General features: G+C 39.4%; 3 protein-coding genes across 4 annotated transcripts; 2 read left to right on the forward strand and 1 right to left on the reverse strand.

The window, feature by feature from the left end:
• Positions 1–4,949: 4,949 nt before the first annotated feature.
• pars2 (prolyl-tRNA synthetase 2, mitochondrial) lies at positions 4,950–8,546 on the forward strand. Its single transcript, XM_008332697.3, has 4 exons — positions 4,950–5,107; positions 6,054–6,396; positions 6,869–7,114; positions 7,190–8,546. The coding sequence occupies exons 2-4, from the start codon at positions 6,073–6,075 to the stop codon at positions 8,069–8,071; spliced, it is 1,452 nt and encodes a 483-aa protein (XP_008330919.1). The 5' UTR covers positions 4,950–5,107; positions 6,054–6,072; the 3' UTR covers positions 8,072–8,546.
• A 305-nt stretch (positions 8,547–8,851) lies between these two features.
• ttc4 (tetratricopeptide repeat domain 4) lies at positions 8,852–13,679 on the forward strand. 2 transcript variants are annotated; one of them, XM_008332686.3, is made up of 10 exons: positions 8,852–9,176; positions 9,310–9,427; positions 9,911–10,072; positions 10,205–10,282; positions 10,390–10,514; positions 10,886–10,972; positions 11,124–11,365; positions 11,679–11,763; positions 13,026–13,108; positions 13,394–13,679. In XM_008332686.3, exons 1-10 carry the CDS (start codon positions 9,066–9,068, stop codon positions 13,491–13,493), a joined length of 1,191 nt encoding a protein of 396 aa, XP_008330908.1. In that variant the 5' UTR covers positions 8,852–9,065; the 3' UTR covers positions 13,494–13,679. The 2 variants fall into 2 exon arrangements, with proteins under 2 accessions (XP_008330908.1, XP_024909853.1); XM_025054085.1 differs by having other exon boundaries at positions 9,116–9,201; positions 9,268–9,427.
• Positions 13,680–14,696: 1,017 nt separating this feature from the next.
• LOC103395086 (cornifelin-like) lies at positions 14,697–17,250 on the reverse strand. The gene is made up of 3 exons (XM_008332668.2): positions 16,104–17,250; positions 15,830–16,017; positions 14,697–14,872 (listed from the first exon to the last, which is right to left on the reverse strand). Exons 1-3 carry the CDS (start codon positions 16,171–16,173, stop codon positions 14,738–14,740), a joined length of 393 nt encoding a protein of 130 aa, XP_008330890.1. The 5' UTR covers positions 16,174–17,250; the 3' UTR covers positions 14,697–14,737.
• Between the last annotated feature and the right edge of the window lie 47 nt (positions 17,251–17,297).

Raw genomic sequence — 17,297 nt, forward strand, 5'->3', positions numbered from 1 at the left:
GGGGCGGGGGCGGCGGCTGCTGCTCCTGCTGCGCCTGCCACTGCTGCTGCTGCTGCTGCTGCTGAGACTTTCCAAACTGCTGTGCTCCACTGCTGTGGGGGCTGGAACATGTGGAAAAACTCATCAAACATTTCTCCACAGTCATTTTTCTCTGACACTTTAATGTAGTTTTACATACAGTTATTCGATTTTAGGCCGACGTGTGTATTTACTAAACCCTCCAACTCCCCCGGCTGCTGAGATTTTATTTTTTTCAACAATTTAAAGCTAATGTAAAGCACTGGTGACCCATTCTCAGCTGTTAAACTGCAGAAAGCACAGGCTTTGAGTTAAATGTGCAGGGTGCTGACTGAACATGGGGCATGTCCAACCACAGATAAAGAGGTGGAGGGTTCAATTCCTGGTCCCAGGGAAGTGACCCTACCCGACCTCGGCCCTCAGACACTGCGCTACCAACCACATTTGAATTTATACTTTTATATTTAATAGTAGATTATTCACAAATTGTCTGGTACAGCCCAAAATATTTAACGTTAGCACGTACATTTCTAGTTCTGCTGTTTAAAATATATGGAAAATGCTGTAGAAAAGAGGAAAGCGCAGCTGCCCAGTACAGTATCTGTAGATGGAGTATGCACACAGTGTCGTCTTCTGTGACCGTTGTGTCCTACATACAGCGCAGGAACAGCTGCTGTCAGACCTCCAGTCCTGGTTCCATAACCATGTTCTCATCAAATGAGGAAATCCCTAATGATCGTGCTGATGAGCACAGCACGATCTGTCTTCAACAGTGTCACTTTAGCCTTCTAATAAGCACCACTGATAGGCTAACTGGGTTTGTTTCCCCGCAGCCTGTGACGGACGGAGATGCCGCTCGGTGTAAGGACTGATCTGCTGATGACCGAGGACACTGTGGCACCTGTCTGCACACCCACTGCAGCCCTGTGCAGGCAGTGGCACATGTGTGTGTGTGGAACATGTACTTCATATGTAGACTCTGTAGACAAATGCCTCTTCGCTCCAACTCTTTCACTTTGAAGCTGCTCATGTGACAAACTGTGGGATAATTATTGGCTCTGTGTGAATAATGGCAACTTTACAGATGCATTATGGGTCGGCACATGTGTGTGTGCCCTTGACCTGGGACCTCAGTTCAGGTCTGAGGTCTCAGACCAACCAACACTTTCCATCCACTTCAAGATCCAGTGAGTTTTAGTTGAATTTTACAAATTTGTAAAACTTAAATATTTATAAACAATAGTCAGACATATTAACCCTTTATTACAAATTCAATCCTAGGCTCACTTTAACCAAATATATCCTAATATACATTTGTAATATGCATATTTTATTAAATATTTATTATATTGTGTCAGAGTATAAACATTATAAAAAAAACAACTTATATAACAATGTGGTTAGAAAAATAGTTTTCCTACCATCCATGTCGGACTCTGTCAGGAATCTCCTCCAGCGGGAGCCTCCGCAGGTGTACACCACGGCCCTGAGGAACTCTCGGCCACACAGCTTCACTGCCTTCACCTCTGCTCCGACCTGGTCCACGGACATCACTGCACACAGGAGCAAAGGCACAAACACTAGAGCTCTCATGTTTCTTTCCCTGAGTTTTCGTGTCTGCTCTGCTAATCGACGGACTGTCGGACACTGATCTGCTCGGAGTTTCTCCCTCAACTCTTTTCCTGTCTGGTTAAGGTCTACTGGAGGCTGAGGACCAGTGAGGCAGTCATTGAGCTGGTGCTTGTGTCCCCCGGTTTTATATATATGTTCTACATATACAGTTCGTCAGTGTTAAATATCTCTCCCCCTCCCACTGGCTGAGATCAGCCTATCACTCTTTTTTCTCCCTCTCTCTCTCTCTCTCTCTCTCTCTCTCCCTACTCCAATGCATGTGCACACACACACGCACACACTAGTTTCCATTCTTTGAGTGGTTATATGTCAAGTCTTGAGTCATCATTTAACTACAACAATCAGAGACCAGCTTCATTGAACCATGGGCTCCTTCATCCTTGATGTTTTAAAGACTGGATTTTTTTTGTGTTCCTTATAAAATGTATAATGGCTCATGAATGAATGAATAAAAATATAAAATAATACACAATAATATATACAAATACAGTAAAAAAAGGCATAATAAGTAAAAAAAAAGCTTGAAAAAAGATAATTTAGTTAGAAATAAAAACTTTTTTGGTAAAAAAGCAAATTTGGGAGTGCCAAATTCATAGAAAAGAAACAATAACAATGACCAAATAGGTGTACAAATTGGGTTAAACATTAGATAAAAATAACAAAAAAATGTTAGAAAAGGGTTGATATAAACTGAAGGTTAAAAATAGAGAAAATGAGTGTTGGCAAAATTAGATTTAAAAAAATGGCAAATACTAGCCAAACCTAGCTAGGTAAGCGACAACATGATAAATAGCAGTGAAGAGAAGAGGCTAAGTTATTTTTGGTTTCCGGTCTTCCCCACTATGACCATTTTTGGCTGTCAAAGAGTGAGGAAAGGCCCTCGGGTCTTTACAGTCCTACAATAACAATCACATAATGAGGAGAAACCTCCTCATTATGTGATTTCTGCCCATGATTGCATTGACCTTCCCTGAGCCTCACAGCTAATTAGCTAATGCTAAGTGATTCCACCTGTGTCAGACAGATGTCTGGATGTTTACAACTCTTCAAAAGCCTGCTTGACTCTCACTTTACGGCAGTTACGGTCGTATGACAGCTAAAAAGTCAATATTGACCGTGCCTAATGCAGGTGATTACCAACATGTTGATGATGTGATGGGAGACTCAGCACAACATTTGGGTTCAATCATTAACAATGGAGAATCCCTCGTCCGGATGTCTGTCCATGACAGTGTTTTGGTAACCTGATGTATAACCAAATGTATTCTGTGACATACGCATTTGTTGTAATTGGTAAAATTGAGAAATGGGTCAGAAATTAGTAGGAGCTAAAGTGCCCTTGAAATGAATTAGCCCTTTAAGTTTGTCAATACTCCAACGTGTGATATTTAACTGAATTAGCCCTTTAAGTTTGTCAATACTGCAAAGTGTGATATTTACAGTAACCAAAAGATGGCTAAATATAAAATATGAAATTAAAAGCTTAATTTTAGCTCAAACCAACATTGCAAAAAAGTCTTAGCATGTTAGCTGTGCCTAAAGATATCTTAAATTTGACCTAGAAATAACCAGGTTAGCCTAGGAATAGCTCAAACGTAGCTCAAAGACTGTTATGGCAGTTATGAGCAAAAACAGCTACTGTTTTTTAGAGTTGATGTTACCCTAACCAACAGTAATCAGAGAAACAACTTACTCTACAATAATGATGTCACTCTGATTACTGACCCTCAGACTTAAAGTGGACAAGGTGACATAGAATGAGTGACAAGAACAAGTGTGACGTGGAATAAGTGTCATCTATTAGCACACACCCACCCAGATGTCAAATATTGCTGCTTTAACGTAAAAGTCATAATTTGGCCCCAACTTACAATATTGTATTGAAAATATTGAAAAAAGGGACAAAGTCGAAATAAAAAGAAGAAAAGAAGAAGAATTATATATATATTCTTTCTAACTTCTTATTTATTATCCAGTCCACATTGAGTTGTATTTTTTTATAGCCTAGGCGTGGTCACAGCCCGAATGTGAATGATCTAATATGACGACCCCTCCAGAAGTGAGTGGTCGGAAGTGGGTCTACTGTTCAATACAACGTCAAGAAGACAGATGTGGTGATGGTGATAAAAATCTCTTCTAATGACATTGTTTGTATCTCAGGGAGACATTCAGACGCTGTGTTCGCCAAGAACTGTATCTTACGACGAGATAAGTGGATGATGGGTCACAAACCTAATAGGCTGAGAGGAACATAAACAACCATCTTTGGTCTAAAAGCTGCCGACTGCGCACCGTCCCCCACCGTGTCCACCTGAGGGTCCACAGAGCAGCTCATCCGTGTTTGCCAGCTGCCCGTCATTTATCTGTCATTGACTGGGTAGGAGTTATAATGGTATAAAGGTGAGGGCGTAACCTGCTGTAAAGCCAGGCGAGTGCGTTCATATGTGTCAGAGTGTCAACAAGACGAGGCTAATGTGGCACAGTCCAGTGTCATCAGTAAAAAGTTATTGATTTTCACCAAAACAGCTTCTCAAATACGTGGCACAACAGTGATAAAGCCAAAGCAAACCACTGATGTGTTTGGACTCGTACGTGCACGTACATGTCAAACTTATGTAAGAGAAGTTTAGAATTTTGCTTAGAACCAAAGAAATAAACATAGGAAATATAAATATAATTCGGTTAATAAATTAAAGTTTACTGTGCTTTTAAAATTGTTAATTTTAATCAAATAAACTTTAATACAGCTCAACGTTTGACCCTGACATAATGTTGGATGGAGCCAGAAAATATTTATCTTGATATATCAAAGTAAACTTTACCTTCAACATGCTTCAAATAAACAGAAATACATGCCGCCCTCCTTTTGTGGTTGAGCTCATCCTGATATTGTTGTACTGATAGACATCACTTCTCCATCTCTGTCTCCAACCTGGACAATCTGTCTCTCAAGCAAACATTGACAATCAATAGAATAGTACTGCAGCATTTTATTCTTCACTCATGCATTAGTCTGGTATTTCAATGTTTGTGTGACTCATTTATAAAATGCCTAGAGGACTTTGTTTGTGTTTTCCTGCAAATTGTGATTTATATGGCGCTTTGTGTGTCTGCTGTAAATACTTTCATCCATTTCCTTCTACCACTTTAACCAGTCGATCTTTAACCAAGATGTTTCTAATGTTCGGTTCACTTTTCAACACGAAAACACATCAAGTAAAAAGTTTATTCTTGAATGGCGCGACCTAACTCTAGCGTCCTCCAGACGGACAGATGGCGCTATGAAGAAGGGTAAACCAGTTCCCCTCACGCCTAACAGGCAGCAGCAGCAGCAGCAGCATGCTGGAGGAAGTAGAAGGACATTCGATGTTGTTTATTCTGATGGTTGACTTTATAGACATGTCACCTGCTGCAGTTCTACTGAGATAATCCTCAGAAAACTCCACATCGTCTTGAGGTGAGTTCGTTAAGTGTATTAATGAAGACGCTAACCGTTGTTAAACTGTGAACCTGGACAGACTTTCCTGACAGCAGGGAGTTATGACCTTTATATAACATGTTTAACTGTTGTATTCACTGTTTATTCTAATATCAATGGTGTTTATAACACTTCTGTTGTGTTTTGGTGCGTTACTTTGTATCAGAAATGTGTGTACTATAAATTGAAGTGAATCTATTTGTTGTACTATCCTCATGACAAGTAAACGACCGAAAAGGTTTACGAGGTTTTGTAGCTTGACAATGACTACGTTTGACTTTTACATTTAAAGAACTGTTCTGCTGTTGAATATTACTTATTATCATATTGTTAGTAAAATATAAGTTCATTTACATGGTCTAATAGTCTGTTCACATAGATTGACTTTGTCACAACCACGCAGGTTCATAAACCAGTTGAATAACTCAGCCTTTGCATTTGTGCTACTACTAATATTATGTAACAAAAGCAAATAAAAAAAACCACACACACACATTTATATATATTTGCAGTTATATCACAATTAATCATTTGCATAATCAATCAGCTCATGGTCATTGTAATTACAAGTGCCATGTCGGCCACGAAAGCCTCATCCCTGCGTCACAAATAATTAGCTTAAACCCAGGAAAACATGGTTTTTGATGAAGTTTAATCATCATTTACTGCAGTGTTAAATGACTACGCAGGAAACACATGTTCAATATGCTCTGACAATTGATGCATTGCACCAATAATGCACAAACCACATGTTGTCCTTCCGTCTTCAGCCTGGTAATATTTCTACATGTACAATTCATTCACTCCTGTGGTTTCTGTAACTGTAATGTCCAAAACTAGAAAGTTACCATAAGGAATAGTAGAATCCTCCCTTAACAATAATGCTACTTTCTCCATGACAATTTAAATGTTGATCTTTTCTCAGCACTATATCTGGACCCAACATGGAGCCTGTCATGCACCAAGTTTGGCCCAAAGTGTTTCAGCCTCTTCGACGGGCCCTGATCCTGTCAAAGAGGAGTCACTCAGGCTGTGCTGAGCACAGTGTTGTTTTAGAGCCCCCTACCTCCAGGCGCATCAGGCCCCCACACCTGGTATCACGCCTTTACCAGCCGTCACATCTGCGTGACGTTGGACAGGAAACCCGTCTCCAGGCCGAGATGACTTGTAAGAGCCAGCGGCTAATGCAGAAGGCCGGACTCATCCATCCATCCAACCCAGGATGTTACTACTACCTCCCTGCTACAGTACGCTCCATGGAGAAGTTGGTGAGCCTGGGAACCACTGTTTAAGCCAATAGTAATTTTCATTGTTTTTACCCAATGATGAGCAACATACCAGTCTTTCATATAATCTATAGAAGTGTCAGAATGTGACATGAAGACGTGTACTATTAGTCAGAATAAAAAGATATATATATTTATACAATTTTATTTTTATTTTAACTGCTGAGCCTGTACAGGGTCAAAACAAGAGCTGAAGCCAATTCCAGCTGATGTTAGGTAAAAGAATCAGTAGGAGTCAGTCAGAGTACACACTGGTTTCCAGTGCCTCATAGTGTGTAAGTAAATGCACACAAAGACCCATGGACTCACATTTGTTCATTCTGTTTTGGTTCTGTTGTTACCTCGTTCAACATCTTACTTCATTTTGTGCTAGAAATTCAATCTTTAATAGGTCATATATTTGTTGTTTTTTTTTCCCCCAAAAATGTTGAAATCGGCTGTCTCTAAATAACAGGTGAGAGTGATTGACGAGGAGATGCAGCAGATCGGTGGGCAGAAGTTGGACATGCCCAGTTTGTGTTCTGCAAACCTCTGGAAAACCAGCGAGCGTTGGGACTTGATGGGAAAGGAGCTGTTCCGTCTGAAAGACCGCCATGATGGAGATTATTGTTTGGGCCCAACGCATGAGGAAGCGGTGACAACTCTGGTCGCTCACCAGACGACTCTGTCCTACAAACAGCTACCTTTGCTTCTGTATCAGGTGACATTTTAAGCATCACATGACCCTTGATGCAGTAAGTCTTATTTTTACACCGTGACTTGTTTTGTTTCATAGATTACACGCAAATTCAGGGATGAGCCTAAACCGAGGTTTGGTCTTCTTCGAGGCAGAGAGTTCTACATGAAGGACATGTATTCATTTGACGTCTCTGAAGAAGCAGCTCATCGAACCTACGAATCTGTGTGCCATGCTTACACTCGGCTTTTCGCTCGCTTGGGCCTGCATTGTGTTCAGGTGCAGGCAGACACAGGAATGATAGGTGGTAAGCTCTCCCATGAGTTCCAGCTGCCTGCAGACATTGGTGAGGACAATCTCCTCGTGTGTGGAAACTGCTCCTTCTCTGCCAATGTAGAAACCCTGTCATCAGATGATAAGAGCTGTCCACAGTGTAAAACTGGCACACTGTCAGAGTCAAAAGGAATTGAGGTCGGCCACACTTTTTACCTGGGTAAAAAATACTCTCAGATATTCAATGCCTCCTTTAGCAATGCTCAGAACCGGTCGTGTGTTACTGAGATGGGCTGCTACGGCCTTGGAGTGACACGTATACTTGCTGCAGCCATCGAGGTTCTATCAACAGAGGAGGGAATCCGCTGGCCAGGCCTTATAGCCCCTTATCAGGTTTGTGTTCTGCCTCCAAAGAAGGGAAGTAAAGTGGATGAGGTTACACTCTTAGCTGACGACCTGGTTCACTTATTGGGGGAGGCTCTGCCCTGTTTGAGAGGCGAAGTGGTAGTTGATGACCGTACGCAGATGACCATTGGAAAGAGGCTAAAGGATGCCAAAATACTGGGTTACCCATATGTTGTTGTGGTAGGGCAGGGAGCTCTGGAGGACACACCAAGGTTTGAGGTCATCTGTCAACACACAGATGAGAAAATGTTTCTGAGTAAAGAAGCACTGTTAGATCTGCTGACAAAAGTGGAAACTATATGAATCACCTCACTTGGAACTGAGATCTTTTTTGTTAATTTTGTCTGGGTTATGTGGGTTGGATTGGACTTGTTATCACAGGATCCCAGATTTGAATCCCAGCATTGCTCACCAAGAATGGGTTGATGGGTTAAATGGGACACAATTGCATATGTACAATGACAATAAGGTGAATCTGTTCTCTTCTATTTTAAGCAACATTTGTACAATCCCATGTAAAGAAGGTGGTGAAATTAAAAAAAAATCTTATATGGTTACTATAATTTCTGCATGAGAAATCCAGCAGTTTTCAGTCAGGTCACAGAGTTCTACTAGGGACAAAAACATCAAGAACATGTGGTCTTGAAAATCCTCCAGTCACAGGATGCGCCTGTGAGGAGTTTTAAAACATGATAGTGAGACAAAACCGTGTATCTTCATGTAAGAATGTTGTCATTTTACTGCTCTGTGATTGCACAATAAATGTGTGAGCTCAAAATGTGTTGTGTTATTGTAACTTGACATTTCTATTGTAGAATTGACCAACCTAAAGTGAGGGAACATTATGGCAGAAAATGACCAATGACCATCCAGCAGTTTCATCTGAGCAGGAGTAGGAGAAGACATGGAAGGCCTCAATTCTTATTACAGTACAGCATGTATGAAAAAGAAAAACGAAGTAATCCAATAAGTTCGCCTTCGGAGAGATAGACCAGTACGTCTGTGGTAAATTTTATGTTTTAATCAAACAATCCAAAGCAACAATTCTGAAATAAGTTTTCGTTGTTGGCTGTCTAGCACCAAGCGGAACATTGTGGACGTAGGACCGTGCGTCTCTACGGATTGTTATTAGTGTCGTACCGAAGTAGGACGCATGTGCGGGTTTTTCCGAAGTCCGTGAAGTAAACAGGGACCTGGTTTTTCAATCCGTTTATAAGTGGATATTGTGTGTTTGAAATAATAATCTGGGCTTAATTGTCTTTGTATCGGGGGGAAAGAAACAACCTAAAGTACTAAAATGGCGGCCGTACCGGCAGAGTCTGACAGCGATGACAGCATGGATGAATTTATGAACAACTTCAAAACTGGTGGATACACGGGTGCATTCAACAAGGACACATGGGAACAGGTGAGGAAAAGGAATGTCTGTTAACATGAAAATCTGTTTGTCTTTGTAAATCTTTGTAAAGTTACATAACGGGCTAGGAATGTCTGTTAACATGAAAATCTGTTATAATAATAACAACTCTTGTGTCGTCCAGGAGTTCGATAAAATACCAATGTTCATGAAAACTGCCCCTGAAGAATTCGACCCACGTGAATACCCTGAACTAGGCTGCATCCAGGCCATCATCCACGATGAAGACAGGTCTCCAGAAGGTAAGTGGGTTGATGCTTTATTACTCCTAATATACTGTTTATATATTTCATCCAAGTGGACTTTAATGCTAAAACAGATGTGTTTATCTCTTGACTTTGATGACTGAAATGAGATGGTGGTTACAGCATGTATAAATAGATATTATATCCAGAAAGAAAGTACGGGAATAGGTAGTGGCTAATATATCCATGACTAAATATATGTTATATACGGTATGTTGTATATTATAGTTTGCAAAAGCATTTGTTTAGTAAATAAAACGTGTCTTCTCTGCTTAAAAAAACACAACACAACAGATGTTATGATGATGATGACTTCCTGCCTTTATCATCCTCTCACCATGCTAAAGCTAGGATCTTGTTTTTTATTTTTGTTATTTCTGATGACAACTGTTTCAGTTACCTTCAAATGTACTGATTTGGTTAATGAGTAAGATGTTAATGAAGATTAAATTCTGACTAAAGTGTTACATTTCCCCTCAGAACAAGCCAAAAGTCTGAAAGACGAAGGCAATGCCTATTTCAAGGAAAAGAAATACGATAAAGCAGTTGTGGCCTACACAGCAGCCCTGCAGAAGTACACGGAAGACCCGGAGCTCAACACTGTGCTTCTCACCAACCGTGCAGCATCACATTATTATCTAGGTACGGATCTTTTTTCCTTGTTTTTGTTGTATGCACGGTCGGTTTATGTATTTACTGCTTCCTTAACTGTCATTCTGTAAAGAGTTATGTTTGTGCTTGAACTGGCTGACGTCTTTAATTCATTCCCTGCAGGGAACATGCGTTCTTCTCTTAATGATGCCTCAGCAGCAAAGAAGATTAAACCGACACATCTCAAAGCACTAATCAGAGGTATGTAGCGCCACCTAGTGTCATGCATGTGCAAAATATGTTTGAAAGCTGCAGTGATATACTGTATGTAATTTAGTTGTAATACACAACTTTTTTATTTAATGCAGGTGCTCAGTGTTGCATAGAGCTACGCAGCTACACAGACGCCATCAAGTGGTGTGATGAGGGGCTCAAAGCCCACCCCACTGAGAAGAAACTGCAGGACTTGAGAGTCACTGCAGACAAACACAAGGTACGGTTGGTGTCTGGTTATGGAATGATCTGCCTCTGAGCGTCCTCTTCTCTGTCTGTTTTTAAATGTCTTCCTAAAAGCTAACTCCTCCCACCCCCATTTACATTAGACCCATTACTTGTTTTGTGGTTGTTGGTTTTTTTTTTTACAATTTGGATAATAATGTATTTGTCGATGTTATGCCTTATGTTAACTATTTATTTATATACGTTGTATTTGTTATGTACAGCACGGCGATTCTTTTAAGTGCTTTACAAAGTTGGTCTGGAAGTTGGACAGCACGGCGATTCTTTTAAGTGCTTTATAAAGTTAAAAGTGGGTTAAGCATTTAAACTGTAGAAAGCTAAGTTTATTTGTCTATTGTTCACTAGAGGGCAGCAGAGAGGGATTCTAGAAAAGCCAAGATCAAGGAAAAAAAGTTGCATGGTGAGAAGGAAGTTCTTCTTGCTGCTATAAAGGTAGGAAAGCTCTTGGAGAATTATAATAAAGCAATCAAGATGACTTTTATGACATTTTGATTCCAACAGAAAACATGACCCACTTGGGATTGCATACAAAAATATATTTTAATATTTGATATTTAGGACCTGTTTGGTATCGTTTCCACAGGATCGTGGCATCAAGTTACTCAAAGCTTCTCAGAGGCGACAGCGAGGTTCCGACAGCGAGGATAAGGACAGGAGTTCAACTGGAGCGATTTCAGAGCTGAGCTTGGACGGTCTCAGTTCTCAGGAGCTGATGGGGGCTCAGGTGTTTCAGGATGAGCACGGCCAACTGCACTGGCCCGTCCTGTTCCTGTATCCTGAGCACCAGCAGAGTGATTTCATCTCGGCTTTCTGTGAAAACAGCTGGTGAGATGCTTTTTCAGTGCTCTGATATTGAGTTCTTCAAAGTTTTTAAGGACTTTTTTCAAAGATGATCAATCTTTTGGTTCATGTTATCGTAAACAGTAGTTATTATTGTCCCACACCCTCACAAGAAGCAGAAATAAACATTATTTATGCAGTAACATTATATATATAATATATTTTTTAGGTAATTACACCATGTTATTTCAAACAGGTTTTCCTGTCGATCCAATAATAAATCTTTTTTTTTTTTCTTACTTTGATCTACACCAAAACGGGTGAATAAACACAGCCAACGTATGTCTTTCTTTTTCAGTTTTATTGATCAGCTGGTGGTCATGTTTGGAGAAGAACTTCCACCGTGGGATGTAGACAGGAAATATTATCCACAAAACTTACAGGTACAAATACCAATAGAAGTGCAAGAAATTATCAGTACGCTGAAATGTTGCGATATTTCATTTCACAATCCCGTATCAATATTCTGCCATTACAGCCTCAGGTGTAGCACAGCACTCCCAGTACTGCTAACCACAACAGTGTTGAGCAAAACCTTAAATGTTAGACCTTGTTTTTAAACATGAACCACCATTTTGAAAACCTGTCTTTTTGCTTTTCCCTCTTTCCAGTTGTACTTTGAGGATGAGGAGAAAGAGGCTGTTTACCAGATAAACATCAAGATGACTTTTATGACATTTTGATTCCAACAGAAAACATGACCCACTTGGGATTGCATACAAAAATATATTTTAATATTTGATATTTAGGACCTGTTTGGTATCGTTTCCACAGGATCGTGGCATCAAGTTACTCAAAGCTTCTCAGAGGCGACAGCGAGGTTCCGACAGCGAGGATAAGGACAGGAGTTCAACTGGAGCGATTTCAGAGCTGAGCTTGGACGGTCTCAGTTCTCAGGAGCTGATGGGGGCTCAGGTGTTTCAGGATGAGCACGGCCAACTGCACTGGCCCGTCCTGTTCCTGTATCCTGAGCACCAGCAGAGTGATTTCATCTCGGCTTTCTGTGAAAACAGCTGGTGAGATGCTTTTTCAGTGCTCTGGTATTGAGTTCTTCAAAGTTTTTAAGGACTTGTATTCAAAGATATTTATGGTCAATCTTTTTGTTCCCGTTATTGTAAACAGTAGTTATTATTATCCCATACCCTAACAAGAAGCAGAAGTAAACATTTGTGCAGTAACATTATATATATAATATATTTTTAAGTAATTACACCATGTTATTTCAAACAGGTTTTCCTGTCGATCCAATAATAAATCTTTTTTTTTTTTCTTACTTTGATCTACACCAAAACGGGTGAATAAACACAGCCAACGTATGTCTTTCTTTTTCAGTTTTATTGATCAGCTGGTGGTCATGTTTGGAGAAGAACTTCCACCGTGGGATGTAGACAGGAAATATTATCCACAAAACTTACAGGTACAAATACCAATAGAAGTGCAAGAAATTATCAGTACGCTGAAATGTTGCGATATTTCATTTCACAATCCCGTATCAATATTCTGCCATTACAGCCTCAGGTGTAGCACAGCACTCCCAGTACTGCTAACCACAACAGTGTTGAGCAAAACCTTAAATGTTAGACCTTGTTTTTAAACATGAACCACCATTTTGAAAACCTGTCTTTTTGCTTTTCCCTCTTTCCAGTTGTACTTTGAGGATGAGGAGAAAGAGGCTGTTTACCAGATAAACCTGGAGACAACACTTTTGGAGGTGTTGCAGCATAAAAGGTAAACTATAAGAAAATATGAAAAACAAAATGGTGTCACGTGTATTTTAGGTTTGTTATTAAGAATCAAAAATAACTAAAATATTATTTTCTACAACCAATAAAAAGTACACCTCGTACAAAAAAGAAGACAAGAGCAACAGGTTGACAACAGTGTTTGTCATCAGTTGGCAGGAAGCCAAATGTCAGCAATAATTAGACCTTATTGGTTTACGGGAACGTGTGTGTGTGTTTCAGTCACACTGGGTTATTTAGATTCATCCGTCTTTTCTGCTTTTGTTTGTAGGTTCTTTGTCAAGGCAGGAACTCCGAGCTTCATGGTTTTTGCAAAAGACTCACCTTTTAAAACAAAGTTCTTAACGGGAAAGAAAGTGAAAAGGTTGTGAAAAAAAAATGATACGTTTCTTTTCTTGGACATTTTTAATGCAATGACTTATAATTGTCCCATCTCCACATCACCGACTCTACAAACCCAAAGACCAAATATGACTGGTGCGTGTCTGGTGCTATAGACACAGTAAAAGCTGATTCTGTCAAACCAGGAAATAAAGTGATTTATTACCTGAAAGAAGCTCTGATGTGTTCATGTCTGTTTAAGGATGAACTGCATGACCTCAGTTGGTAGCGCTGCAATTGAAGTGACTTGTTGCAGGTTTTTTCTGTTTGGGGATCCTGGACATGGAAAAGTTTGGAAACCCCTCTCCTTGTTCATGTGGTACCGCAGTATACTGTAGATCTCTGATAACTGAGTCAGTGTTTGGGTCAAATGTCAGCTCGTGTGTTTACACGCAGTCTGAGCGGATTTTCCAGCTGGTGCTGCCTCTCGATTGTCTGCAAATGTCTACGGTAAAACTATGCATGAAATGACGACAAATGCCTGAAGCCATGTTTGTGTCGGCGTCTGTCAGTGGACGGTTCCACGGTTCAGAAGTCAACCTGTTCAACCAGGTTTGAACTTTTGGTTCTGTTTGTTTGTGCTCTTTTATTTGGGACATTTTTCTTTATTTTTTCATACATAGTTTTGTAGAAAATGCATTTTGAAGTTTCCCTGAATTGTTTATAAAACACTATAAAAAACATATTTTGGCTGTGTGTATATACGTATATAGTATATATACACGGTGTATATATATACTATATATATATACAGTGTATACATATATGTACTATATATACAGTGTATATATATATGTACTATATATATACAGTATATATATAGGGGTCTGCATATTTAAATTATATATAAATTATTACATAAGAAATATAGTTTATTTATTTATATAAACTCGCTTGTGTTCACCAACAGACCTCAGAGCCTGAATTTAGACTTTAGACCTGTAATAAATAATCTAGACTTAAGGATAGGATAATAAAAAAAGACAATCCAACAATATTTCTATAATTCAAGTGAATTTTATTAGACTAATTTGGTACAGCCATATTGACACCACAGAAATGTATCAATGGGTTACAATAGCTAAAGAAATGTGAATTATTCTTAATGAGTATATGTCATTGTTCTAACATCAAGATTTTACCCTAAAGACTCTATAATTAGAAAGAGAAACAAGAACTAGAACTTCTTTTTCACTAGTGGAATACATAATCTCATGCTACAAACCCTTCACGCTCACTGGGCGTGTCTTGGCTGAACATTGACCACCACAGTAGGGTTTTTGTCCCGCTTCTTTAACTCCCGGTGCAGCTGACACCAAGTGCACCACACACAGAAACAGGAAGAGCAGATGTCCTTGCATAGTGTGCCCTAAACAGACACAGAAAAGTATCATTGGTTTAGTTCAGAATCCTGTTAATCCACAACAAATCTTGGTCTACTTCTGAATCTAATGCTGTTAAATTGTTTTTGTTTTTTTTTTATATGAAATGACACCAACATTGTTTTTTTTTTTACCTTTAATGAGACTTTGATTTTTTTTTTTAGTCAAATGTGACAATGGATTCTTAATCCTTAATGAAGTTAAAATTTAAAAGATAAACCATCATGTTTTTTCATGAAAATCATCTGAAATCATGGATATGTTTTTTTAATAGAAGACCCCTACATCAGGTCTGCCTGTGTTACTGTATATTTTACTGAACATTTTTCAGCCCACCCTGGGCGTTGAAGGCATTTTGAATGACTTGGGGGTATAAATAAAAGTGTGATTTCTGAACATGTCAGAGTTTGTGCTGCCTCCATGTCCTGGTTGAACAGGTCCAGCAGCCTGGTTAGTCCGTAGAGCTTGCATTGCGGGGCGAGGCACTGACGGTAGCAGCCCTACCCCTGTCTGTAATCCTAGTGGTTTCTTTAGAATTTTTGAGTTGGTTAAAACTAAAAATACTTTTAACACAGTAGTATCTATGTTGTTGAGTTTCTGCTTCAACAATGTCTATAGTTGGTGATTGATTATCAGTAGATCATTTTATCTGTAATATTTATTACTTTTATCTATCATAATGTGATTTAAATCAGTAAATTTATGAGGGAACCTCCAGCCTCCTTGCACTTCTGACATCATACTAGTAGTGAAGTAACAAAACCAAGGGGTGCTTTTACAAAGTACAAAAGTTGTATCCTTAATTAAAGTGTCAATATTATTAACGAGTCCTAAAATGAGAAAAGCTTCTTAAATGAATTCTCTCGGTGCCATTGTTTTATATCGACACTGCTAGCGCGTCATTAGTATCGATGGTGCTACATGAGGAGTTACAGACACCGCACCTTGATGTTGTATTTGTAGCGGATGCCCGCCCGCAGGGAGATGACAGCTGGAGGAGCAAACAGAGGTATCCCACATGCTGTCAGTGCAGCAGGGCCACACAGGTCGCACAGTGGGAGGCAACGATTCTGTCCAAACTTTCCAGCAACAGTGCAGGCAAGACATGGGCAGCACCAGAAACCATAGCAACCTGTAATTGTAATAGAAGGGATGAAGAGTGAACAGATTTAAACCAAAGCCTTGCACATCTGTCACAGTGGGGGATTTGAACCTTACATGTGCTTGATGACTCAAAGCAGTCAAAGAGACCACTGTGCCAATCACTCAAGGGCTGTTGAAGTGCCATTGGATGATGAGCTTGTAATATTTGCGGTCAAGAATGAAGCTGAACAAACACAATACAGAAGAGTTAATGTAGCTCAAAAATCCTACCACTACTACAGAGCAGCATTTTCCTAAAAACCTCTTTATCTGTGTCATCATGTTGTCTCTTGAGTTTATGGGAGTTTTTTTTCTATAATTGTAGGAGTGTTTTTTAAATTAATATTTTGTTAAATTTTAGACCATGTTTCTGCTATCACACAATTATGCCACACTTTGTGGTGTACAATGTAACTATGAAACGCTGTACATCAAAGACATTGTAAACTGAGGACCACCTGTAGTAGATTTCATAGATATTTTAACAGCTTCTGTGATTAGCACTTTCCTGGAGACCTCCAGTTTCACTAGAGAGCAGGTGTGAATCAGAGTTACATTCCCTGGAGGCACGTCTAACTGTGAGCACCTGAAGGGTCACACCTATTAGTCAGTGTACTGGTGTTGTATGTTCTGAGAGAAGAGAACTAAAAGAGCATTGTCACTGTTATTTTTGTACTGGAGACTTTCCCACCTCTGTTCATTCTTGACAGACTTTACATTACTTCTCTGAAACATCTGTCAAAACTCAAAAACCTGTGGTCACTGGTTAGCACTGAACTGGTTAGCACTGACCTGGTTAGCACCGAACTGGTAAGCACTGAACTGAGTTTCGTTGCCCTATTGAAATAAGTTTTATGGTATTTGTGATTAATTCCGTGTTGTTTTTGTGTGGATATCTTCTGGCTAACTGTACTTTGATAGATACAGTATAAATATACTAGCCTGACTTTACATCCTGGTTGTTCAGATTCTATGTTTCAACAAATTCAAAGCAATGGTCTCATATTAGCTCATATTAGCTTGCTGGCTAGCGTTCAGACTAAATGCCATCATCCCCGCCCGCCAATTGTTTACAACAGTCTACTATATGACCCTGTGGTTTTCCACCGTTTCCCTGTGTTATTTTAATCTAAACTTCATATATTATTACTTTGTTTTCCCCATTTCTATTTCTATATATCAACTGAAACAGCCCAAAAAACATTTTCTTTAGTAAGATATCTTCTGTGTAAAAATAATACATTTTCTTTAGTAAGATATCTTCTGTAT

Source organism: Cynoglossus semilaevis, chromosome 2 (assembly GCF_000523025.1).
Source record: "Cynoglossus semilaevis isolate Cse_v1.0 chromosome 2, Cse_v1.0, whole genome shotgun sequence".
In the NCBI taxonomy this organism is placed as follows: domain Eukaryota; kingdom Metazoa; phylum Chordata; class Actinopteri; order Pleuronectiformes; family Cynoglossidae; genus Cynoglossus; species Cynoglossus semilaevis.